The 27,482-nt window shown below is 38.8% G+C and overlaps 2 protein-coding genes across 9 annotated transcripts in view; one reads left to right on the top strand and one right to left on the bottom strand.

The window, feature by feature from the left end:
* The window catches only part of PAPPA2 (pappalysin 2), a 628,099-nt gene extending 618,600 nt beyond the window's left edge, over positions 1–9,499 (bottom strand). Inside the window, exon 1 of the mRNA XM_055255382.2 lies at positions 9,311–9,499. The gene's annotated coding sequence lies outside the window, so the exon portion shown is untranslated. The remainder of the gene's footprint in view (positions 1–9,310) is intronic.
* Positions 9,500–9,831: 332 nt separating this feature from the next.
* COP1 (COP1 E3 ubiquitin ligase) overlaps positions 9,832–27,482 on the top strand; it is a 258,844-nt gene continuing 241,193 nt past the window's right edge. For all 8 annotated transcript variants that reach the window (XM_055255388.2, XM_063625143.1, XM_063625144.1 and 5 more), the window contains exon 1: positions 9,832–10,614. In XM_055255388.2, the coding sequence (XP_055111363.1) occupies positions 10,208–10,614 (407 nt within the window). In that variant the 5' untranslated portion in view covers positions 9,832–10,207. The remainder of the gene's footprint in view (positions 10,615–27,482) is intronic.

The raw sequence follows: 27,482 nt of genomic DNA, 5'->3' as shown, positions 1-27,482 counted from the left end.
CTCTGATCTATCTGATCACATCACCCATTTGCCTCACTTTCCCACACCTGGTTCTTTCTAGCTTTGTTTACTCCTTATAAAAGAAAAGCTCTTTTTGCCTAAATCTCAAGTCACTTGTAGACCTGTGGTCAAAGCATTTTTCCCACTACATTTTCCGCCCCCTAATGCAATAATTCTTTTGAATAAAGTCTCTCCTTATAAAGTCTGGATTTGACTTTTATTCCACAGTCTCCCTAATAATTTATCTTGCTATTGCCTACGCTGTGATATCCCAAACCCAAGGGCTTCAGGTTTTATGATTAACCTTAAGTTAATACCCAAGATAAAATGATGAGACACCACATGGAACAGATTGCTGCTGTTGCAGCTGAGGTCCTTGTAGACCCATTAGCCTCCAGCCAATACAGCAGCAGATTACAGACACAGAAGGGAGTCCCAGGGAGACCTAAAGGATTTCCCATCTGAGCTCAGTAGAAATTGCCAAAGTGTGGAGTCATGAACTATATAAAAGAATGTTGTTTAAGCCTCTAAGCTTATGTATGTTTGTTATGCAGCAATAGATTAAGGATATATTGACTGAATACATGAATGAATAAAAGAATGAACAAAAATCAATCTAGAGACTGTGCTGACTCCGAAGTAAGAAGGCAAACAAGGATCTCCATAGCAGATTGTTACTGGGGCTTCTGATCCAAGATGATATATAGTATGTGATCTGACACAGATGAAAATATGTCTTTTGAGCATATTTTTGAAACATCAGTTGCTATGGGGGTGTTTGGAAGTGTATCAAATGGTGTCACCCACTAAAAATATGGAGTCATGATATTAAGAGAATACTAGTGAGTTCTTAGTGAGTCATGCATTCACCCTAGACTAAAAAATATCTTCATAATGTTGTAAAGAAAAGTCAAAATTATATAGAAAGTTGGATTAGTTTTTAAGGCACTTGTAAAACATGAGAGTATATTAATTCAACATCGATTCAGTAAAAATACAATAACCCTTCCCTTTATATACCAGGTACTTTACTGGATGCTGGGAATAAACCAGTAAAGACATAGTCATCAAAATCAAGAATCTGAGTCGAACTGAAAGATACTGACAATTACAATAGTAAATGCAAGGACAGCAGTTAAGGAATTTATTGCCTACGTAACTTTATATTTTGGGATAGCGCTAAGATCAGACATGGCTGGATTCAAGGCTGAAATGATGTGGTCAGAATTTCATTTCCCTCCCTTCCTCCCTCCATTTCTCTCTCTCTTTTTTCTTTCTTTCTTTCTTTTTTTGAGACAGAGTCCCACTCTGTTGCCCAGGCTGGAGCACAGTGGCACGGTCTCGGCTCACTGCAACCTCCGCCTCCTGGGTTCCAGCAATCCTCCTGCCTCAGCCTCCCAAGTAGCTGGGACTAATTTTTTTATTTTTTACTGGCTATCTTTTGTATTTTTAATAGAGATGGGGTCCAGCTAATTTTTGTATTTTTAGTAGAGATGGGGTTTCACCATGTTGGCAAGGCTGGTCTCGAACTCCTGACCTCAGGTGATCTACCCACCTGGGCTTCCCAAAGGGCCGGGGTTACAGGCGTGAGCCACTGCGCCTAGCCATCTCCATTTTTTAACTCTGCTTTCCTCTGTTGGTCTCATTCATGGGTTCCACATGGTAGCAAGATGGTACCAAGATGGTACCAAGATGGTGGAAACAGTTCAATCTCAGTCTGAAGATCTCTTATGCTTCAGATGAGAAAAACAAAAACAACAACAACAACAAAAAAAAAAACAAAAACAAAAGACAAGCTCCTCTTTCTTGAATCATTTGCTCATCCTTGAACCAATCTCTGAGGAAGGCATTGTGAATGTGATTCACTGGTTTAAACCTGGATTATATGCTACACTTCCTGAAGTTTTGGGCTCTGTTCAGAACCACATGGACAGAAAAATAAGAAAGAGCACAGATCCTCAAATGTTACCAGAAGTAAGGCAAATGGATAATGGGGGCCAAAACAACAACCAATGTGCACTATATGGAGCCTAGGGTTTGTCTTTCTCATTTACTGAAAAATTTTACACACATTTATCACTTGCCTTTTTTTTTTTTCTGAGACAGGGTCCCACTATGCTGCCCAGGTTGGACTTGAACTCCTGGACTCAAGGGATCCTCCTGCCTCAGTCTCCTGAGTACCTGGGACTAAAGATGTGTACTACTGCACCTGGCTTGGTTTACCTTTTTATGCTGGCCTTTGTCTTTGACATGTGTGGGTTTAATTTTTACTGCTGTTAATGTTGCTAAATATGTCCATCTTTTTCTTACTGATTATTTTAGGACATTTAGCCAAATTCTCCATAATCCTCACCACAACATTAATTGCTTGTGCATTTTCTTCTCATGAGGAAAAAATGGAAATAAACTGTGACTCAATATTGTTCTCAAGAAAGTCCCACCAAGTTCTGTGTGTGTCTTTCTGAGAAAGACACCTTTTACATTAGTAAAACAAATGGAACATGTAATTTTACAGTTTTGTTGAATAAAATCTCTACCCAAATTTTAACAGCTACTGTTAAAAATGGCTCTTAGATACCTGTATTAATTTGCTAGGCTGCCATAACAACATACCACAGACTAGATGGTTTAAACACCAGAAATTTATTTTTCCACGTTCTCAAGTCTAGTAGTCCAAAATCAAGTTATCAGCAGATTTGGTTACTCTTGAGGTTTCTCTTAAATGTGTAGTAATTTGTTATGGCAACAATAAAAAGTAATACACTGTGGCTGGCACTGCAGAGGATGCCAATACCAAATCCAGCTTATAATTTCTTCAGAGGTATTATCAAGATCTAGTTACATCTTGGTACAAACCAAGTGTTTGAGAGTGGTATACAGCAAAGAAAGAATGAGGAATGGTGCATGAGAATCAATTTTTACTTGTGACAGTGGTGCAACGGATTGAAAACCAAGATGTGCTCTTGAATCATTTAAAGTAACATCAGAGATGACCCAGATTTGGCAAGGCAACCCTCAGTTGTTAAACATGGGGTGGAGCACCAAGATTTTGGCCATCAGCTTTATTGCTTTGATCTATTTTTTCCAAACTGAAGGCGAAATACCAGTTTCTACTATCTCACAACAAAGTTATAAATGCAAATGCAGTTGATGAACTGGTTTAATGATAGATGCTCAGGCGTTCTGTGTGAGGGACGACTTACAGTGTGATAAAAGACATACCTGCTGTACCTGAATAAAGCAAATTATGAAAATTAGAATTACCACACTGATTCAGAGAATAAGAGGAATCACTGTCAGAGCAAAGCTTGCTTTACTTCACATCACCCTTAAAGGTTAAAAATATGCCCCCAAAACTAACTTTTCTTCAAGGTTGCTATATACATCTAATCAAAATTATTGTATCCAAATACTATCCATTCTTCATTCAGCGTTCTTTATACAAGTTCACAATTTTGTGGCACTTTAGCATTCTATTTCTTATATAATTCAGTGGTGTAATTCTTTTGTTGCAGGCTTGTTTCCTGAGAACTTGGGCATGAGTCCAGGGGGATTGGGATGGAAGGCCATATGAGTACTATTCATCACATTCAAGCTCATTCCTTCTCTCTGATAACCATGATTTATCCCTAAACCAAACTTGTATACATTATTTCTCTTTGCCACCAGTCGAATTTCTTATCATGAAACTTCCAAGTTGCTTATGTAAAGAACACTCAATCTGTTTAGCATTACTTTACATAACCACACCCATAAAATATTATAGGTTGGGCATAACAAATCAGAACATCCAACATTTTTGAGCACTGACATGACACCCAAAGGAAATGCTTATTGGAGCATTTTGGATTTCAGGTTTTTGGATTTGGGATGCTCAGCTGGTATGTGTAATGTAAATTTTCGAAAATCCAGAAAAATCTCAAACACTTCTGGTCCCAAGCATTTCAGATAACAGATCCTCAACGTGTAACAGTATACGACTGATGCTGTGAACTCAAGTTAGTTCAGAACCTCTTTGGGCCTCAGACACACCGGACCCTTTCCTCCTTTTCCACATAGTACTAATATTATATTTCATCATTTCATGATTTTGTTCTGTCTTGACTATGAACTTATATTAAGTTCATATTACATAGTATAAAAATAACTTCAGGAGTGATAGGAGTGGGTAGTAGAAGTACTATTATTTACACACTACTCAAGGCATTAGGCAGAAAAATATCACTCACCATCTAGAAAGGAGTCTTGATGCAAATTATAATGGACAATGTACCGTTTTAAACATTTCTTGATTCCAACTATATCCACTTTTCCAGATCACTTTATACTACATTACAGACACAGGTGGTCAAATCCATGGAGCAAAAGACTTGTAACATTATCTGCTATGTTTCAATGTGAGGTGAGTTTTTTTCCCCTTCTGCCCTTTAATACCACCTCATAATGACACCAATTGATGTGTTCTTATAGAATTCATTAGACCTAATTTTGTTTTGGCTTATGATCTTTATGTGGATCTAAACCTTCCTGTACTTTCATAAAATATGTATTCATTCACCATATATAAAACTATTAAATATTTTTCCAATCAATGTTGGCTTTCTTAATCTTGGACTTTTTTTTTTTTTTAGCTTTCTGTCAGCCACACCTGAGTGCAGTGGTGTGATCACAGTTCACTATAGCCTTCAATTCCTGGGCTCAAGTAATCCTCTCTTTTCAACTCCTGAGAAGCCAGGACTAAAGTCATGCATCACCACACTCAGCTAATTTTTAAGTTTTTTTTTATAGAGATAGGGTCTCGCTATGTTGCCCAGGCTGATCTTGAACTCCTGGCCTCAAGCAATCCTCCACCTCAGCCACCCAATGTGCTATTATTACAGACATGAGCCACTGTGCCTGGCCCTCTGTTTAGCCTTTTTTTTTTTTTTTTGAGACGGAGTCTCACTCTGTTGCACAGGCTGGAGTGCAGTGGTGGAATATCAGCTCACCACAACCTCCGCCTCCCGGATTCAAGGGATTCTCCTGCCTCAGCCTCCCGAGTAGCTGGGACTACAGGTGTGCACCACCATGCCTGGCTAATTTTTGTATTTTTAGTAGAGACGGGGTTTCACTATGTTGGTCAGGGTGGTCTCGAACTCCTGACCTCGCGATCTGCCCACCTCAGCCTTCCAAAGTGCAGGGATTACAAGTGTGAGCCACTGTGCCAGGCCTAGTTTAGCTTTTTAATACCATCTTCAGTTTATTTTACATTACTAATTTACCAGGACAACCACATTAACTTAATAACAAAACTTAACAGGAAACTATTGTTCACTCAGATATTTGGTTAGACAGCAATCTGGGCAAGCAGGTAGTAAACCCTGCAGGTGAGTCAGGAATCTGTTACAAAGGGCAGAGCTAGCTGTAGACGGAAACCAGCAGCCTTATCTTCCTAAAATACATCTGGATAAGATACCTCAGAAATAATGCCTGGAAAGTTCAATCCGCTTGGTAATTCCATTCCATCTTAACTCCATTAGACAGTATCAGTGCTTTTGCTAGAAGACTGGATTTTCTCTGGTCATTTTTGTGGTTTATATTTAACAACATGATGGTATTCTTTTAACTATGTGGGTTTTGTTTTCATTTTACATTTACTTTCATTTTTTCTTGTTTTCTTCTCCTATTTGTTACTTCTCCTAAGTTGTCTTCCTTCTTGTGTGTTTTGTGTGTTTCGCCATGCTTCCTCTTTTTTTCTTCTGCTTTCCCAGAAGATCTTGCCAGTAGAAATTAATAAGGACTGTGTACTTTCAGTCATTACATTTATGTATTCAGCCAGTATATTTATCTGGTACAAAAAGGAAGTTCTATTGCCTCACATACTCTTCAGCTTCCTTTTGTGAATTTAGATTTTATAAAAAATACATTCCAAAGAGGTAATACTAAGCACTGATGATTTTTTTTTCCCCCTAGAAGACTTCTCAGTTGGGGTCATACTACTTTCTGTCTCAGCCCATTTCCTGCTGCTATAACAGAATACAACAGACTGGGTAATTTATAAAGAAAATAAATTTATTTCTCACAGTTGTGGAGCCTGGGAAGTCCAAGAGCATGGTGCCTGCATATGGGGAGGGTCACCTCATGGTGAAAGGCCCAAGACAGCATGAGAGACAGAGAGGCAAGATGGGAGCCAAACTTATCCAGTTATTAGGAACCCACTCCTGCAATAACTAACAGTACTCTTCATGACCTAATCGTGAGACCTCTTGAAGGTCTCAACTCTTGACACTGTTACATGGCAATTACATTTCAACATGAGTTTTGGGGGGTACATTCAAATCACAGCAGTCCTCAGAATAAGCAATTTGGAAGGAAACTCTCACTCTGTCGCCCAGGCTGGAGTGCAATGGCACGTTCTGGACTCACTGCAACCTCCACCTCCTGGGTTCGAGCCATTCTCCTGTCTTAGCCTCTCAAGTAGCTGGGATTGCAGGCGTGTGCCACCATGCCTGGCTAATTTTTTATATTTTTAGTAGAGATGAGGTTTTACCATGTTGGCCAGGTTGTTCTCAAACTCCTGACCTCGAGTGATCCACCCACTTCAGCCTCCCAAAGGTCTGTGATTACAGGCATGAGCCATTGCTCCTGGCCTGGAAGGAAACTTTCATATTTTCTACATTATCAATCACAGGACAGTGTTGTGTTTTCTTTTTTTCTTTTCTTTTTTTTGAGACGGAGTTTCACTCTGTTGCCCAGGCTGGGGTCCAGCGGTGCGATCTCAGCTCACTGCGGCCTCTGCCTCCTGGGTTTCTTGGGTTCAAGCAATTCTCCTACCTCAGCCTCCCAAGTAGCTGGGACTACAGGAGCATGCCACCACTCCCGGCTAATTTTTGTATTTTTTTTAGCAGAGTTGGGGTTTCACCATGCCAGCCAGGCTGGTCTCAAACTCCTGACCTCAAGTGACCCACCTACCTCAGCCTCTCAAAGTACTGGGATTACAGGCATAAGCCACCGCACCCGGCCAATCACAGTGTTTTCAAAGTGTTAGTCACTTGCCTCAGATTCACCTGGGTGCTGGTACAAATGCATATTCATAAGATGGAGCTCAGAAATCTGGTTTTTAACAAGCTCTCTAGGTGATTCTTCTGGGCACCAATGTTTGAGAATCATGGGGGAAGCAATATGTTTAGCAAATAATAGGTCCATAATAACTATTTGATGATGATATACTATGCCCTTAGTAACTTCCAAATATGTCTCTCATGTGCTGAACTTTCTTCTGTGCCTTAACCCTGTGTTTTCACCCACTGCCTATTCTTAGAGTTTTTTTCATCCCACACTCATTCAAAACATTCAAAACTAAACCATCTACTGGACACCTCCAATCCTGTCATTACGTTATTGTTATCCCAGAAGTCACGTTTGGAGTCATTTCCGTTTGTGTTTCATCATTTTTACTTAATCAAAACATTGACCATTGTGTCAAGCACTGATATAGACGGTGATGAATATGACAGATATGGGTCATACTCTCAAGGATGGTAAAGACAGTTTTACAGAGAGTAATTAAACTTTATACCATCAGTTCCTTAGTGTTTTTCTCAGAATATTCCCTTTCTTTGTCACCATCCTAATCTAGAATCTTATCATTTATGCTCGAACTGCTTTAATTTTTCCTAGTCTTTGTTCCTAATTTCCCACCTCTTCTGAAAGATTAATCTCCTAAAAAATTAATCTTTAAAACATTATAAATGTTTTTACCCCACTTAATGCCTAATTTCCGTGAAAACTGTCATAATCAAAATGGAATTATAAGGGCTCGGTTGTACACACCTACAGTTCCAGCTACTTGGGAGGCTGAGGCAGCAGGATCGCTTGAGCCCAGGAATTTGGGGGCTGTACTGTGCTATAGTCTTGCCTGTGAACAGTCACTGCATCCCAGCCCCATCTCTTAAACAAAAGGGGGTGGTGGTGGGGGAAGTCACTAATAGATTTTTTAAAACACTGAAAAATAGATTCAGAGGTCATGAAGAGAAGGGGTCTCATGCTTGCACACCTGATGACAAAAACTATCGCAAAAAACTGCAAAAGCCACAATCTTTTTTTTTTTTTTCTGAGATAGAGTCTTGCTCTGTCCCCCAGGCTGGGGTGCAGTGGCACGACTTTGGCTCACTCCAACCTCCGCTTTCCGGGTTCAAGCGATTCTCCTGCCTCAGACTCTCGAGTAGTTGGGATTACAGGTGCATGCCACCACACCCGGTTGATTTTTGCATTTTTAGTAGGGACGGGGTTTCGTCATGTTGGCCAAGCTGGTCTCGAACTCCTGGCCTCAGGTGATCCACTCGCCTTGGCCTCCCAAACTGTTGGAATTACGGGCATCAGCCACAGCACCTGGCCAAAAGCCACAATCTTACACAAAAGTACTTCCGCAAAAACATCTGCCCAGCAACTTCCTGTCCAGTCTCCGACTGGTGTCACCTTGTTACTGATCTTTGTAGCCAAGGATCACGGTTTAAAAACAATTATGTAATTCTCACTTTTTTTTAATTTTAAAAACCTTTGTCTTCCTTTACCTCCTTGAATACTCATATAGTTTACTAAGTCATGAGTATTTTCACGATACTTTATTCCCAAATAAATATATAAGAATCATAGAATGATAGAATTGAAAAGGATAAAATCACACAGTTGTTTCTAGCTCCCACCCCTTAGAATGTGGCAAATAAAAATCTTTTTTTTTTTTTTTGAGACAGGGTCTCTGTCTCACAGGCTGGAGTGCAGTGGTGCCATCTGCGCTCCCTACAGCCTCAACCTCCCCAGCTCAAGCAATCCTCCCACGTCAGCCTACCGAGTAGCTGGGACTACAGGCCTGCTGCCACCATGCCCAGCTAATTTTTTGTACTTTTTGTAGAGACAGGGTTTTGCTGTGTTGCCCAGGCTGGTCTCTAACCTCAGGTTCAGCCTGATCCTCACCTCCAGGCTCAGGCGATCCGACCCCCTAGGCCTCCCAAGGTGCTGCGATGACAGGTATGAGCCACCGCACCCGCCTATAATCAATTTTCAATATTCTAAAAAAGCCTACCAGAAATTGTATATTTTCTGGTGGTATTAAATGCTAGGTTTCCTTGTTTTGTGCTAGAATTATATCAGATCCACAATAAAACTAGGTTCTGACTGAGCTGGGTCTGACTGAGCAAAATCTGTTTTCCCGTTATTGTTATGTTCAATTTGGCAAACAGCTTTTCAAAATACAGGAGTGAAGTCGTGGTCGAACTAATAAAATTGGTAACACTTGCTACAATGTTTGCAATTCGCAGAAAATTTCACTAACTTCATCTTAACTTATTCCTCACAAAGCTGTGGAATCACCATCAGTAGAGCAGGAGTCGTTGGCTCAATGCAGTGCTGTCAGCAACCGCTCGGAGCTTCTAGTTCTTTCCGTGGGTCTCCAGCTTATGAGCACCTACATTCCGCGATTCGGAAGCACCTGCCTACCCCTCAGGAGAGAGAGACAACTCCTTCTTCCCGTTCCGGAATGTGGTGCGTTCGCACGCATGCGTGACATGGTTACTCCGCGCTTGCGCCGATATTCTCCGCTTGGGGCGGATACACAGGGTAACCCGTGAGCGTCCGCGCCCGGCGCGCGCGTGCGCAGTCGGTTTTTGAGAGTTTCCGCCTCCTGCAGTCCCGTCTTTCAAACCACCCCACCACCTATACCATTCATTACACTCTCCTCAACTCTTTCACTGAATTAAGACGGCTTGCCCTCTGGCACATTTTCTGGAACGAAAGCGGCTTGGGACAGACAGACTCCCTTCGCCAGGGAGCCCCGACCCCGAGGGCGCGCCGTGAGCGTCTGAGCGCAGCCCCGCTGCGTCCTCAGTTGTATCCCCCGCCACGCCCGCCTCTTCCGCCGCTCGCGCGCGCGCGCACGGCCGGCCACGGCGCGCCGGGGTTGGCTGCTACAGGGACCGCGGCGGCGGCGGCCTCGACAGCGGTAGTGCCTTTTACTCCGCTTTTTTAGTTTCCTCCGCCCCCTCCCGTGCAACGCTGTTGTGTGGTTGCCTTAAAAAAAAAACAAAAACGCAACTTTATTGTTCCTCAGCCCCACCTCCCGGCTCGGCGGGCGTCCTCAGGATGCACTGAGGCTGAGGGGAGGGGAGGCGGCGGAGGGTCGAGGTCGCGGTCCCTCTCCTCCGAGCGCCCGGCCGGAGGGGAGGGAGTCACGATGTCTGGTAGCCGCCAGGCCGGGTCGGGCTCCGCTGGGACAAGCCCCGGCTCCTCGGCGGCCTCCTCAGTGACTTCCGCCTCCTCGTCTTTATCCTCTTCCCCGTCGCCGCCTTCCGTGGCGGTTTCGGCGGCTGCGGTGGTGTCCGGCGGGGTGGCCCAGGCCGCCGCCTCGGGCGGCCTCGGGGGCCCGGTGCGGCCTGTGTTGGTGGCGCCCGCCGTGTCGGGCAGCGGCGGCGGGGCGGTGTCCACGGGCCTGTCCCGGCACAGCTGCGCTGCCAGGCCCAGCGCCGGCGTAGGAGGCAGCAGCTCCAGCCTAGGCAGCGGCAGCAGGAAACGACCTCTGCTCGCCCCCCTCTGCAACGGGCTCATCAACTCCTACGAGGACAAAAGCAACGACTTCGTATGGTGGGTTTGAAGAGCACGCCCTCCTTGTCCCTAAGTTATGAGTTTCTGTCGCTTAGGCTTGGGGGCGGGGAGGGGTCTGGTGTGGGGGTGGCTTGTTGGAGAGCTTGGGACACTGGTGCTGTGGTGGTGTCTGCAGAGGGAATCGAGCGTTTGCAGGCATTCAAGCTCCTGGTTGGTGGGGTGAAGGAATGTTGGAGTAGCGAGGCAGGGTGGGGATAATAAAGAGGTAGGTAAGTGTTGCTGAGGAGGAAGTGAAGGGAGTTTAAAGAATGACGAGGGAAGAGGTGGAAGGTCAAATAAATGGTTTTGGATAACAAAGTTGGCAAAGAGGTTGAGTCTTAAAATTTTTGGCTTTCTGATGAATTGAGCACTCAGTCAATCAGGAGTACTTGTTGAGATGAATGAAATTTGCAAATGGAGAGGACTAAGCTTCCTGGGATGCAGAGGGATGGAGTTGGTCAAAATTTGTTTATTTGAAGTATGGTAGATGATGCTGTAAACATAAGCATGGATGTCTTATAAAGACATGCTTTTTATAATAATGTAAGTACCCATCGTATGTATGTGCAAATATCTCTCTTCTTCCATTTCAAAGGATGGGCCTCTTAGGAATCTGCTGTTGAGACGATTGTAGTCAAAGTCTGTTAACAGATTTTTCACTTCTCCACCAAGTGTCTTGAAAAGAGAGAACCACATTTGTTAAATAACATCCCTGTGTCAGATGTCACTGTACTATACTGCGTAACAGAGTATACTGGAACTTCTGACTTGAGAAATGCTAGGTATAGACATTTTGTTATCATAGTTGGCATCTTGAATGATACAGAGTAACATTTAGTCATGACATTTGGGATAGAGAGGTTAGTCATATTAAGTGAAAGGTGGGGTTGATTGTCTTGCTTAAGAGTGTTTTGGAATTTTTATTGGGTTTTAGATATTGGTAGGATTATGAGAAGTAATTGCTGTTAGCTGCTTAAAAACTGGTAGTGTTTCATACTTTCCTTTTTTAGGAAATTGTTGATCAAATATTAGGCATGTAGGAAGTTGGCTGCTTGCACAGTCATTATGAGGGAAGTTAATTCAGATTAGGGTTGAAGATGGTCTGAGTTGGTGTTATTAAATATGATAGAGCTAGAAGTTGGAACTGTTAGGAAAGTTATTGATTAGACTTACAGTTTCTAGTTCCTGCAGAAAAATGATGTCTTTATTCACCTTTCTGCTTTTTTGTACGTTATTCTGGATCAGAATTAATCTGTTTTTCATTGAACATTTGGGCTGTAATATGATCGTTATTTATAAATAAGCAGTTTATGGTTGGGGCTGAGAAGTGTTTGCACTTCTACACAGTCGATAGTGCGAGTAGCTAATAAGCTAATAAAGTGGGGTGTGCATAATTTAGTTGTCTTTTTAGCCACTGTTTGCATTTTAATTTTTAGTATACTTAACAAACACAAACATGTTAGCCTCCGTGTAAGTACACTAAAATAAAGTAAAACATGTGAGGAATAAGGAATCGATCATTGTCATCCAAGAGATACTTGTATGACATTCACTGTCGGCCAGGCACCATATGAACTTCAGTGCACTGTAGGCTATGCTATAGGGAATTGGGAACTCTGACTTTTTTTTAAAAGAGTAAAAATTTGTATTTGAGACGGAGTCTTGCTCTGTCACTCAGGCTGGAGTGCAGTGGCACCATCTTGGCTCACTGCCACCCCTGCCTCCCAGGTTTAAGGAATTCTCCAGCCTCAGCCTCCCGAGTAGTAGCTGGGATTACAGGCACTTGCCACCAGGCCTGGCTAATTTTTCGTATTTTTAGTGGAGACGGGGTTTCACCATGTTGGCCTGGCAGGTCTTAAACTCCTGACCCAGGTGATCCGCTCGCCACGGCCTCCCAAAGTGCAGGGAGGGATTACAGGTGTGAGCCACCGTGGCCCTGAGTATTTCACTAAGAATCTCATTAGTTAATTATTTCTTTTTCTGGTGAGGTTTAATATTCAGAAGAGTTAATGAGAATCTGATTTAAAACTCAAGCCAGGTTTGATTTTGGCCAGACTCTTGGGGTAGGATGATATGGATTAGGCAAGGCCGAAGGAATCCTTTTTTTCTCCCCCCTGCCCCCCGTTTGGCTGTGGGTCTTGTCTTGTATGCCCCAAGGTCAAACTGTGAACCAATTCAAATTATTCTATGCTTTTATATTTAAACGAAGCCCAAGTTCGAATAATGATAATTTCTTATTAATTTATGGGACATTTTAAAGATATGCTTATGCTTCACATTTTATCCTTAGAACAATTCTGTGATGTTATATATAACTTATTTTTAATACAATACTAATTATTTTCTCATTGAGGCACCGAGAAATAATTTTCTCATTGGACAGGTAAGGACTAAATGAGAACTCAGATTTCCCAGTTCTCAACTTTATGTTTTCTTTGTGTGCAATTAGAGAGTTTCAGATCTGTAAGTTCGAGTACATGTATTTAGCCCAGTGGTTCTTAAACGGCACAGATTGGAGGAGAAGCACCTGTTTCATAATCACATGAGATAAATGTTTTATCCGTCACCACTCCCTTTTCTTACCTGCCCACATCCCAAGAGGACGTACCAGAATTGGAGGCTGGGGTGGGTGGTGTAATTTGCATATGCTTCCCTGGTGATAGGGTCATGTCTTTCTCCCCTCCTTGAGAACTGTTGATTTAAATAGTCAGATACCTAATTTCAGTAATAAACATTGGCCTCTCCTGACTTATATTTGAAAGTAAGTTTATATTTAATTGCAGAATTGATAAACATTTTAGGGGTTTAGGTTGCATTTTTATATTTTATTTTACACAAAAGATTGAAGGTATTATCAACTTGAATAATTTTAACAGTGTTTTATTGATGGAGAATCTAATACAGGACAGTAGTATTTAGCTTGACATTGGATACATCTTCAACATTCAGAGGAAGTCTTTGTTATTTTGATTTTTTTGCAAAATTTTCTTATGGTTCATTTAACTAGACTATAAGTCTGGTCTGTATTTGAAAGATGACTTCTGTTTTTTATACCGACTCCTTTTTTAAACAATTCTGTAACTACTGCCTTTGTATTAGCTTTTCCAAGTATCTCAAATGAAGTTTTCTACCTCTGCAAGTCCCAGCCATTCTTGCAGCAGAAGTACACGTTTGCATGTAGATAGTAAGCTCTTTATGAGAAGGTTAACTTTTAATCACCTGCTTGATAGAAAATAGTTAGGATCTACATTAAATAGAGCTACCATTCAGTAAATATGTGACTGCCTATTTTGTGTTAAACTAAGATTCTGTCTTCTTAAGGAGCTCATGATTTAATTCGAAGAATGGCTTTTAACTGTGTAATTATAATATCATAACCTGGTATAATTGCCTCTCTTAGTATCATGACAGACGTTAGTACCATTCCTTTTTCTTAGTGCCATGGCAGATGTTAAATACTCGAATGGACTATGCATAGTACAATATATAGCCATTACCTATTAATTACATTTAGCACTAAAGATGAAGCCCGTTGACCATTCTTGTTAATATAACTGGTTTCCGATTTTTTTTTTTTTTTCGTTTTTTGAGACAAGGCTCTCCCTATGTTGCCCAGGCTGGTCTTGAACTCCTGGGCTCAAGCAATCTTCATGTCTTAGCCTCTCAAGCAGCTGTGATTAGAGACACGGGTGCCACCACCTGTAATCCCAGGCTATTTTTAATAGTCTGAAAAACACCTGGCTCTGTTTTTCAGACTATTAAAAAGTGAGGGTGGGCACCTTGGTTCACGCCTGTAATCCCAGCCCTTTGGGAGGCCAGGGCAGGAGGATTACTTGAACCCAGGAGTTTGAGACCATCCTGGGCAACATGACAAAACCCCATCTCTACAAAAAATACAAAAATTAGCCTGTGTGGTGGCTTGTGCCTGTAGTCCCAGCTACTCAGGAAGCTGAGGTGGGAGGATCACTTGAGTCTGTGAGGTCAAGGCTGCAGGGAGCTATGATCACACCACTGCACTCCAGCCTGGAGGACAAAGTGAGACTCTGTCTCCAAAAAAAAGTGAAGTAGAACATATCATAGAATCTGTGGTAATAAAGATAGTAACAGTTTGTGCAGCAATGTATGTGGAATGTATTTCTCACTGGGTAGGCTGGTAAAAATTTTTTTAAAGTCACTGAATTATAGGACTGAATTTCCTCTGATAAATAGGAAAGTGTAAAGTTTAAGTGGCTTTTCTTTTTAGACCATTGTGAGCTTATAACTTATTTGAATCTGCAAAAGTCAAACTTGATGCTTCTTTTGCTTTATAATACATGTGCCATTTGGATGTCAGTGATGAAACATAATCTGCAGGAGATGATGTCATATTTTATCAGACCTATTGGTACTGTCAGACCTGTGGACTATCAGTTGGTGGGGCATCAGCATCAATGGCAGCAGGAGACTTCTATGGGTGAATTAAATGGTAGAGAAAATAAAGATGATTATGAAACAGGATAGGAAGACTATTAACTTTGAATTGTAGTCTGTAAATTAAGAAGGTACTTGTGCAATAGTAGTTCATTACTAAAGAATGTGTTGATAAGCAGTTTTCTTTTCCTTTTACAAATCTTTATACCTTTTCTGATAATGAGCCAACATTACATAGGTGGATATGTTCCATCTAAGAACTGTTACTGATTAAAGTAACTGTAGCCTTAAACCTTGTTGCTTACTTTTCCTTCTTGTATGTGTATGTTTGTTCTTAATGGTGATTTTTTTGTGTTTTATATAATTATTTTAACCTGCTACCCTTTTCCTCAGAAAACTTCCACAGCTTGGGAGGAAAGGCTTTTTTGACGGTGGAATTAGCCCATCGTCTTTTTCCTGTTAAAATTTGTATTACAGGGTGAGTATCCTCTATCTGAAGTGCTTGAGACCAGAAGTATTTTTGGATTTTAGGGTTTTTTTTGTTTTTTTGTTTTTGAATTTTAGAATATTTACATTATATTTACCAGGTTAGCATCCTTAATCTGAAAAATCTGAAATCCAAAATGCTCCAGTGAGCATTTCCTTTGATAGTCATGTTGGCACTGAAAAAATTTTTGATTTTGAATGACTTTGGATTTCAGATTTTCAGGTTAGGGATATTCAACCTGTATACCAAATAAAATGTTTTTTAAGTTGGGCATAATGGTGCATGCTTGTAGTCTCAGCTCCAGGAGTTTGAGTCCATCCTGGGCAACGTAGTGAAACTCTGTCTCTGTTAAAGTGTTTTTAAAGTTCTTGATCTGTTTTTATATATGATGCCGTATACAGGACAAAATTCTGTAAACATTCAGGTTTTTGTGCAGACTTGTCTTTGCCCTCCACCTTACTTGTTCTTTGTCCTCTTTATGTGTGTATGAGCCAAGTTCTGTTCAGATAGGTTGGTACTTTCTCAAACAATATATTCACTGAGAGTAACATGTTTTTCTTTATATCTTAAAATATGTTAGTTGTCCTTTGATTTTTCACAATTAAGTTTTATGAACTGATTTTGCCTCTGTTTCTGTATAAAGTGAAACGTAGAATGCAGTAGGTGGTTTGATTTCTGTTTATTGTATTTCTGGTGTAACCATTGGAAATCCGTCCTTCTTTCCTAATCTGTGTGGTTTGGGGTACATTTTTTCCCCAAATTCAGAATTGGAACACACGATCCATGCTCAAGTATCTAGTGCATTGGAGTCCTCTGTCTTTAGTATTAATTCATGGGTGGGCATTTGGCTCTAAATAGAGATAATGAGACAAAGTAGGCTTTGTAAAAATTACTGATGACTGTTTTGGGGGTTCTTTTAGATACTTGAAACTCAAAAGTTCATAAATGCCAAGTCCACTCAAGTGAAGATGGAATGTGTTGTACTGACAATTAGTTTGGGACAAATACTCATAATAATAAGTGCTCAAATATAAATTGCTATTTGCCAGGCACTATTTTAAAGGTTTTATGTTACTTGTTTAATCTTCACAACAACTGTTTGCTATAGATACTCTTATAGTTCCCATTTTGTAGATGAGGAAATGAGGCCCAGAGAGGTTATATAACTTGTCTCAGTTACACAATTAATAATGGTGGTGCCAGTATTTATATTCAGACAATTTGGCTCAGAGGTCAGGTTCTTAACCACTATTACAAATGGTTACCCAAGTTAACCACCCATTTCGTTGCCTTTATTTAGAGGCTGATTTTGTTTAAAATTAGCTTTACTAAGTTATAATTTGCATAAAATAAGTCACTGGTCATAAGTGTGTAGTTGAATGAGTTTTGAAACATGAATACACCTGTGCAGTCACCACCCTAACGAAGATATGATACATTTCCAGAAAGTTCACTTTTGCCAGCACTTCATACTCTGTGTCTACCTTCACACCTAACACCTGGCAACCAGTGATCTGCTTTGTATTGCTGTCATTTTGCCTTTTCTGGAATTTCATATTAATGGAGTCCTTTAGTAGGTAGTCTTTTGTGTCTGGTTTCTTTCGTTTGGTATAATGTTTTTGAAATACACTGATGATGTTGAGTGTACTATTTTTTTTCTTTTAATTGCTTAGTATTATCCCATTATTATATGGATATAACACGAACTGCTTATATATTTTCTAGTTGAAAGATTCTTGACTTGTTTCTAGTTTTTGGTTATTATTTAGAAAATTCTGTAAGCATTCAGGTTTTTGTGCAGACATGTCTTCACATTTCTAGGGTAAAAATATCTAGTAGTGAATTGCTGGGTTCTCTGTCAAGTGTATGTTTAGTTTTAAAAGAAACTGCAAAACTTTTTAAAAACTGCCTCTACCATTTTGCTTTTCTTTTTTTCCCCCTTTTTTTTTTTTTGAGACGGAGTCTTGCACTGTTGCCCCAGCTGGAGTGCAGTGGTATGATCTCGGCTTGGTGCAACCTCTGCCTCATATGTTCAAGTGATTCTCCTGCCTTAACCTCCCGAGTAGCTAGGGTTACAGGTGCCCCCCACCACGCCAAGCTAATTTTTTGTATTTTTAGTAGAGACAGGGTTTCACTATGTTGGCCAGGTTGGTCTCCATCCCCAGACCTCATGATCCCCACGCCTCGGCCTCCCAAAGTGCTGGGATTACAGGTGTGAGCCACCAGGCCTGGCCATCATTTTGCATTTCTACCAGCAACAAATAAAAGTTCTTTTATTTGGTTTGTATTTATTTCTTTTATTGTTTTATTTGTTTTTAATTGTTTCACATCCTTGCCAGTGCTTGGTGTTTTCAGTCTTTTAAATATTAGTCATTTTTGTGGATATGTAGTTTTATCACATTGTTATATGATAACATATTTTTATATGCTTGTTTTTCATTTGCATATCTTTTGTGAAGTGTCTGTTGTGATCTTTGGCCTATTTTTTCCCTTAAAATTGCACGTCATCTTGCATTGTAAGTGTTCTTTATATATTCAGCATACATCTTTTGTCAGACCTATGTATTGTGATATTTTCTCTTAGTCTGTTGGTTATCTTTTCATTTTCTTAATAATTTTTTAAAGTGCAAAAGTTTTTTCTTTTTTCTAATGTATCGATAAAGTTTTCAGTTTTAAGTCCAAATTGATTTTTATTATTTTTAATTTTTGTGTTCTAGCTAAGAAGTTATCTAACATGAAACTAGAAAACATTCTCTTGTATATTTTCTTCTAGAAGATTTATAGTTTTCTTATGGTTATGATCCACTTCAAGTTAGTTTTTATATACTGTGTTTGGTAAGGGTTGAAGGCTTCATTAATATTATAACATCATTTGTTGAAAAGATCATCTCTGTTCATTGAATTTTCTTGGCACCTTTCTCAAAAATTAACCATATATATGAGTTTATTTCTGCAATTTTTATTCTGTCCCGTTGGTGTATATATGTTTATCCCTACACAAGTGCCACACTGTTTTGATTATGGTATTATTATAGTACATCTTGAAATCAGGTAGTGTAATTTTTATCCTTTATTTCAAAGTTGTTTTGATTATTTATGTTCTTTGCATTTCCACATAAATCTTAGGATTAGCTTGCCATTTTCTACAAAAAAGGATGTAGGATTTTAATTTTGGTTACTTTGAATCTGTGATTCAATTTGGGAAGATGACATCTTAATATTATCAAGTCTTTTGAATCATGAACATAGTATTACTATTTCTCCAATTATTTAGGTCTTCTGTAATTTCTCTTAGCAGTGTTTATACTTTTCAGTTTGGGTTTTTCACCATATTTTTTAAATTTACCCCTAAGTATTTTATGTTTTTGATGATGTTCTAAATGTTGTTCTTTTTTTTGAGACGGAGTCTCACTCTTTCACCCAGGCTGGAGTGCAGTGGCGCAATCTTGGCTCACTGCAGGCTCCGCCCCCCGGGGTTCACACCATTCTCCTGCCTCAGCCTCCCGCGTAGCTGGGACTACAGGCACCCGCCACCTCGCCTGGCTAATTTTTTGTATTTTTAGTAGAGACGGGGTTTCACGGTGTTAGCCAGGATGGTCTTGATCTCCTGACCTCGTGATCCGCCCGCCTCGGCCTCCCAAAGTGCTGGGATTACAGGCGTGAGCCACTGCGCCCGGCCCTAAATGTTCTTTTAATTTCAATTTCTAATTGTTGCTAGTATGTAAATACACTTTTTTTATGTTGACCTTATATTTTATGAAATTTTAAGTTTACTTACTAGTTCTAATAATTTTTTGGTAGAACCTATAGGATTTGTAAGAAAACAGTCATGTTATCTGTATATAAATATACTTTTACATCTTTTAAATTTATATGCCCTATTTAAAGAACATACATTAATGGATTTATTTGATTGGGTAATTGTTTAAAAGGATTTTTTGGACCTTTATTAGTGAGTGATACTGGTCTGTGATTTTCTTTTAATTTTTTTCTGGTTTTCATATCACAGTGTATTGGTTTGCTTGGGCTGCCATAACAAAATACCACAGACTAGGTGGCTTAAACAACAGAAATTTATTTTCTCATAGGTCTAGAGGCTACAAGTACAAAACAATGTGTAGGTAGATTTGGTTTCTTCTGAGGCCTGTTTCCTTTCTTTTTTTTTTTTTTTAAAGAGGTGGTCTTGCTGTCTCGCCCGAGATGGTTTTGCTGTCTCTCCCAAGCTGGAGTACAGTGACACCATCACTGCTCACTGCATCCTCGAACTCCTGGGCCCAAGGGATCCTCCTCCCTCATCTTCCTAGTAGCTGGCTCTACAGGCATGTGTCACCACACCTGGATAATTTTTATAATTTTTTAATAGAGATGAGGGTCTTGCCATCTTGCCTAGGTTGGGCCACTTTTTGTTGTGTCGTAACTTAGTCACCTCTCAGTCTGCGTGTTGCCTGTATCTTAGAAGAATACTGGTTATATTGGATTAGGGTCCACCAATATGACTGTATTTTACCTTGATTATCTCTTTAAAGGCTTTATTTTCAAATGCAAATTCTGAGATACTGGGAGTTAGAGTATGGGGTTTTCTTTTGCGAGGGGTGGAAATTTAACCCGTAACATAGGTATTATTGCTGGTTTCACTTTTTCTTTCCCTCCGTCCCTCCCTCCCTCCCTCCTGCTGGCTTCACTCTTTCTTTCTCTTTCTCTTCTTTCTTTCTTTTTTTTTTTTTTTTTTTTTTTTTTTGCGTAGAGACAGGAGTCTCACTATGTTGCCCTGGCTGGTCTTGAGCTCCTGGGCTCAAGTGATCTTCCCGTGCTTTGACCTCTCAAAGTGCTGGGATTATAGGCATGAACCACTGTGCCTGGCCAGTGCTAGCTTCTAAAAGAAGGTAAGAAATGTTCCCCTTCTATGTTCTGAAAGAGTTTGTATGAAATTGGTGTTTTTCCTTAAGTGGTTGGTGGAACTTACTAGTGAAGCCATAGTTTTGGGTCGTCATATATTTTGTATGATTTCACTCCTTCCCTTTGTGGGAAGGTTTTTAATTAGTAATTCAATTTCTTTAATAGACACTACTCAGGTTCTATATTTCATGAACTTTAGTAGTTTAAGAGTTTCTCCATTACACCCATGTTGCTGAATTTATTGGCATAGTAATAATATAACCCTTATTCTTTTAATGTCTTGGATTTGTTAATGGTGTTCCATCTTTCATTCCTGATATTGATAATTTGTGTTCCTGTGTTTCTTTTTTCTTTGAACGGTTTAGCTAGAGGATTATTAATTTTTTTTAGTCTTTTCAAATGATCAACTTTCATATTATTGATTTTCTATATAGTTTGTTCATTTTCTATTCCACCGATTTTCAGTTTTTATACATTTCTTCTGCTTACTTGGAGTTTCATGTTTTCTTTTCTGGTTTCTTGGTATGAAAGCTTAGATAATTGATTTTTGGCCCCCTTTTCAATAACAACACTTAATCTTATCAATTTCCCTTTCTAATCCTTACTTTAGCTGTATCTTCAAATTTTCAATCAGTTCATAATACTTCTCATTTCTCTTGTGATTTCTTATTTGAAACATGGATTATTCAGAAGTATGTTGTTTAATTTATTTTACCTGTACATACACAGGTTTATTACATGGGTATATTGCATGATGCTAGTGGTCCTGTCGCCCAAGTAGTGGACATAGTACCCAATAGGTAGTTTTTCAGCTCCTAACCCCCTCCCTCCCCAATTTTGGAATCCTCGGTGTTTCTTGTTCCCATCTTTGTGTCTGTGTGTACCCAATGTGTAGCTCCCACTTAAAAGTGAGAACATGTGGTATTTGGTTTTCTGTTTTTGTGTTAATCCGTTTAGGATAATGGACTCCAGCTGCGTCCATGTTGCTACAAAGGGCATGATTTCATTCTTTTTTATGGCTGCAGTTGTTTAATTTCTAAATGAGAATTTTCTGGGTATCATTCTGTGTCTGATTTGTGATATAATTCAACTTTGTTCAGATAATATAGTTTGTATGATTTTAGTCCTTTTGAATTTATAGAGACTCGTTTCATGGTCCACTTTAAGCTTTATCTTCGCTAATGGTCCATATGCACTTGAAAAAAATGAGTATTTTGCCATGTGTAGGCTGGGGTTCTATACATGTCAAATAGTAAAGTTGGTTGATGTGTTATTTAAGTTCTGTATACTCTATTCATTTTCTGTATACTTGTACTGTCAGTTACATATTCTTCAATCGTCTCCAGTGCTAACTATATTTGGCTATGTCTCCTTTTAGTTTTCTCAGCTTTTGCTTCATGTATTTTGAAGCTTACACAGATTTAGAGTTGGTGAATTGATCTCTTTATCATTTTGAAATGTCACTGTTTATTCCTGGTAATATTCCTGTTCTGAAATCTACTTTGATGTTAATATAGCCTCTTCGGCTTCCTTCCTCCCTTCCCTCCCTTCCTCTTTCCCTCTCTTCTCCCTCTCCCTCTTTCTCTCCTCTCCTTTTTCTCTTCTCTTCTTTGAGACAGGGTCTTACTCTGTCACCCAGGCTGGAGTGCAGTGGCGTGATCACAGCTCACTGCAGCCTCAACCTCCAAAGCTCAAGTGGTCTTCCCACCTCAGCCTCCTGAGAAGCTGAGACCACAGGCATGGGCCACCACATCTGGTTGATCTTTTTTTTTTTTTAATTTTATTTTGTAGAGACAGGGTCTCGCCATGGTGCTCAGGCTGATCTCAAACTCCTGGGCTCAAGCGATTTTCCTGCCTTGGCCTCCCAAAGTGCTGGAATTACAGGCATGAGCCACTGACCTGGCCTAGCTTTCTTTTCATAAGTGTTTACATGGTGTGTTTTTATTCTTCATGTCTGTTATGTACGTGTTTTAATATTTAAAGTGGGTTTTTTGTACCCAGAGTATAGTTCAGTCTTCCTTTTTATTTAGTATGACAATCTGCGTTTGTTGTTGTTGTTGTTTGAGACAGAGTCTTGCTCTGTTGCCAGGCTGGAGTGCTGTGGTGTTATCTCGGCTCACTGCAACTTCCGCCTCCCAGGTTCAAGTGATTCTCCTGCCTTAGCCTCCCGAGTAGCTGGGATTATAGGCACATGCCACCATGCCCAGCCAATTTTTGTATTTTTCGTAGAGATGGGGTTTCACCATGTTGGCCAGGATGGTCTTGATCTCTTGACCTTGTGATCCGCCCGTCTCGGCCTCCCAAAGTGCTGGGATTACAGGCGTGAGCCACTGCGCCCAGCCAACAGTCTGCCTTTTAGTTGGATTAGCTGGACTGTTTACATTTTAACATAATTATGATGTGCTTGGTTTTGTGTGTACTGTCTTGTTTGCTCTTTGTTTTCTATTTGTCTTTTCTATTTCTTTTTTCTTTTTTTCTTCCTTTCTTGCCTTTGGGATTAATTGGATGTTTTTAAGATTTCCATTTTATTTCCACTATTTGCTTATTAATGATTGTGTGTATTTGGTGGGGGGAAGTGGTTGCTCTGAGGTTTACAGTACTCATTTTTAAATCTTTCGTGTTCTACCTTCAAATATTATTTCATATACAACGTAAAAATTTTGCAATAGTATATTTCCATTCTATAGGATCTATTCTGCTACTCCCTTGTCAAAAGTGTTAGTTCTCTATTCCTTTTGTTTAAAAAAATGAGGTAAAATTCACACAACCCTGAAATACACCGTTTTAAAGTGTACAGTTGTGTTTTTAGTACAGTTGCCAGTGTTTCACAACCATCACCACTGTCTATTTTCAGAACATTTTTATCAGCCCCTAAAGAAACTCTGTACCCATTAAGCACTCTCCTTTTCCTCTTCCCTTAGCAATCACTAATTTACTTTCTGTCTGTGTGAATTTACCTATTCTAGACACTTCATATAAATGTAATCATATAATATATGGTCTTCTGTATCCCATGTCTTTCACTTAACATGTTTCTAAGGCTCATCCATGTTGTGACTGTATCAGCACTTCATTCTTTTTTATGGTTGAGTAATATTCCATTATGTGAGAATATTATTAAATAACATATAATAATATTTAAAGTTATTTTAAAATAACATTTTAATATAATTTATATTTCAGTTGATGGACATTTGGGTTGTTTCCACTTTTTGTCTATTATCAATAATGTTCCCGTGAACATTTGTGTATGAGTTTTTGTTTTAACATATGTTTTCTAGTCTCTGGGGCATTTACCCACAGTGTAATTGCTAGGTGATATGGTAATTGTGTTTTACTTTCTGAGTAACTGCCAAACAGTTTTCCATAGTAGCTGCATTACTTTATTTTCCTACTAGCAATGTATAAGGGTTCTAGTTTCTCCACATCTTGTCAACACGTTGTTTTCCTTTTTGATAATAGCCAACCTAATGGGTGTGAAGTGGTTATTCATTGTGGTTTTGATTTGCATTCCCTTTTTCACTAGTGAGGTTAACCATCTTTTCAAGTGCTTGTTGGCCATTCATTTATTACTCTTTAAAGGTTGTGTTTTCATTTTTAATAATTAACTTCGGTCAGACAGTAGTATGTTTCTTGGTAGCCAAAGGGAAGTTAAGGGAAAGTTGTCATCCAGATTTTCACTGTTTGAATGCATTTTGTGTAGTGGTATATGCAATATACAGTGTTTAGGTTTTTGTTTCAAGAGAAGACTAGTTTAATTGGTACTATATTTTAAATTCAGCACTGTATTTGTGAAATAAAACTTAACTACTGAAACAATTTTTTAAAAAAATTAATCTTAAAAATCCAAGTAGGGCTACAAGGAGCACATCTCCCATGCATTATGGAGATTTCTTTCACCCCTGAATAATGGGATGGGGATACTGTCTAATGAAATGTATCACACATGGTACCCTGTTCATATTTTCTTATATTGTAATAGAAATTCCTGTTTTTATAGCTCCTCCTATGTAGGCATTTGTTTTTCTTCTGTGTGAACTTGGTATCTTCCCCCGTTGATTGGCCTGTGATTGGGTACTCTTCTGAAGTGTGACCAAAGCATAGCAATTACATCTTACTGGAATTGGCTTGAAAGATATTTTGGCCAATTATATTTTGTGTTTTAGGAATTGGAAATAAAATGAGAAACACTTCAGCTGGCCTAAAGTTCTTGGTGTAGTGTTGGTGCTGAAGGGGCTATATATTGTAAGCGGGTAGTCTTGAGAAGCAGAAAAGTATTAGTCACATTAATGATAGAGCACTAGTGAAGATCTGTGTCTGTGTTTGAGGCCTGGTACTGTTGTTACTTGTGGTTTACTATGAGAGGATTCTCCTAATTGTTTCACCTGTGCCTAACTTATAACTACACGAGAGGAATTAAATCTTCTGTAACTGTAAACCTTTGGTGGTGATTAGAACTGATTCCGTGTTTGGGCAGGAGCCTTGGGAGTGTGTGAATGGAATAAAATCCAGGAAGAGATTAAGAATGTATTGGGGTAAGAGGAATCAGCAGAGGTACTTCTTGGCCATATGTAGTTCCCTGATTCAATCTTACTTTTCTGTTATGGATACCAGAAATTGGTTCAATTGCATTATCTTTTCATGCCTATTACTTGTATTAATCATGGTGTCCTTTCCTTCCTAGTCTGTTGTGGTCTCATCCTTTTCGAAGTTCCGACCCTGAAGCTAGCACATAGTTATTTAGAATCCTTATTTAAAAAAATATTTTATTGTTAAATTACAGAGTCTAAAATGATTGCCGCTATGCTATTCTTTTGCTTCCTTACCTCTCTTCTCCTTATTCATAGAGCCTGTGACTTAAGGCAGTGTTAAACAGAGGTATTGATGGAGACAGATTAGGGAGGAATCACTTTACAAAATATCAAATAAGTTTAATCTCTGCTTTTGAAAAAATGGAGATTTAAGGCTTTTTATTAGAGCAAATGGAACTAGGAAAGAGTGAGATGATGGGACATAGACTGGAACTTAACTGCTGCCTGTGAAGATTGGTTCAGAGGATCTAGTGTTATCAGTATGGGTATAAAGAAGAGTTTGAGGTTTATTTTTTTTTTTCCTTTTTACTCATTTTTTTTCTTTCAGTCCTGAATATACTTGTGGCCAGTTGAATTTGGATGCTGCTTTTGAAGGAAGCAAAGGAAAAATTAAGAAATTAAGGGAAAAGAGGAAGCTAGAGAAATTTCAAGTTTTGAAAATTTTGTGAAGAAGGAAGAAACACTTCCATGGCCCTTTTGCTGGGCGTCTTTCATTCTTGAAGTTGTATATAAATTTGAGTATATTTAAAATAATTTTTCCAAGGTCTTCCATGTGCTGATAGCTGTGATTTTGATTTTCATAATCACAATGATGCATATTTTTATTATTTTTTACTCTTCTGAGATTATAGCAAGATAGAAAGAACATTGGGCTTGGAATTTAAGACCTTGAAATTTAACTTTGAACAAATAATTTATTGTTTTGGAGTCTGTTTTTTCGTGTATAAATTGGGATGTAGTAATATTCTATGAGATAGATTATGAGGTTTAGGGTATATAATGCATGTAAAAAGGCATTATAAATTATAAAATCACAAAGAATCAGGTGATTATTTGCTAGAGTTTGGCATTTGGTATCAAAATACGAAAGTGTTTCTGCAGTCCTGTTTATGTGAGGTGTAACTACTGCTTGTTTTTCTAAATGACTCTAGATTGTGCCTGGCTCTGATTATCTCAGTAATATTATTTTTTAGTATTTAACCTTTGAAAGATTGGTTTTTTTTTAGTTGGAACCAGTACTACTATAAGACAGTTGACACATTTTATGAAAGCATAATGGAGTTAGCATTTGTATCAAAATATGCATGTATTGAACTATATACATATTAGTTTGTTGGACAGTTCTAAGATAGTACTTTATAAGTACTTATTAAATTCACTTAATAAGTTTGGATGCTACTTTTGAAGGAAATAATGCATATAAAAGGGAATCACAAATAGAGCACTGATTAATGATGTTACTTGGGCCTGATTGCAATGTGACCCTTGATTAACTGAGATGATATGTCTTATAAATGCATATTAGATACGTGAAATAATTTTCTGTATCTGGATCTGTTCTGCACTTTTTTTTTTTTTTGAATGTCCCAAGTGACATACATTATCTTTTGGCAAGCTTAAGGTTGTGCAGTATGATATCTGTCCTTCTGGCAGTTGGTATAAAAATGTCTTCTTCACAGCATTTTATTGCTTGAAGAACACGATTTTAATAAACAGTGACAAGAGGTAAAAGTTCAAAATAATCTCTGTTAATACAGGTTGAGTGTCCCTAATCCAAAAATCTGAAATTTGAAATGCTCCAAAATCTGAACCTTTTTGAGTGCCAACATGACACGCAAAGAAAATGCTTACTGGGGCATTTTGGATTTTAAATTTTTAGATGAGGGATGTTGAACCAGTAAGAATATAAATGCAAATATTTCAAAATGCAGACAGATCCGAATCTGAAACACTTCTGGTCGCAACCATTTTGGATGATGGATATTCACCCTGCAGTAGTTTGAATGATACTCAGTTTTTTGTTATATTTAAAGTTCTGTGGTGGGAGTTATAAAGTCAGATGCTTACAATAACCATCTTTTTTTTCCATCTGAAATCATTATCCATTATGCTTATTTACTCTTGTGTTCCTTTCTTTTTCATTCTAATTCTTTCCTGATTTTTTTTTAACCTCCCTTTTAAAATAATTCTTTTTTCAGAACAAGTTTGCTAAAGTTTTCTAATTGAGAATTTTTTCTTTCAGTTTTTTAATTATTGTTACTGTATTTCTTTCAGTCCATTTTGAAATATTAGATTATGATTGTTATTTGTTTTGGTCATATTTTTATGACTTGCTTTCATTGTTTCTAGGGACAGTATTATGTTTCTTTTTCCTTTGGTAACCTTTGTTTCTCATTTTTTAGTGATGAAAGATAAATGTATTTTGTATTTACGTTCATCATTACTATTTTTAGAGCTCTTTATTTGTGTACATCCTAATTTCT

This window comes from Symphalangus syndactylus, chromosome 12 (genome assembly GCF_028878055.3).
Source record: "Symphalangus syndactylus isolate Jambi chromosome 12, NHGRI_mSymSyn1-v2.1_pri, whole genome shotgun sequence".
Classification (NCBI taxonomy): Eukaryota; Metazoa; Chordata; class Mammalia; order Primates; family Hylobatidae; genus Symphalangus; species Symphalangus syndactylus.
Note: the sequence above shows the minus strand (reverse complement) of the source record. Positions and strands in the feature narration are given on the sequence as shown.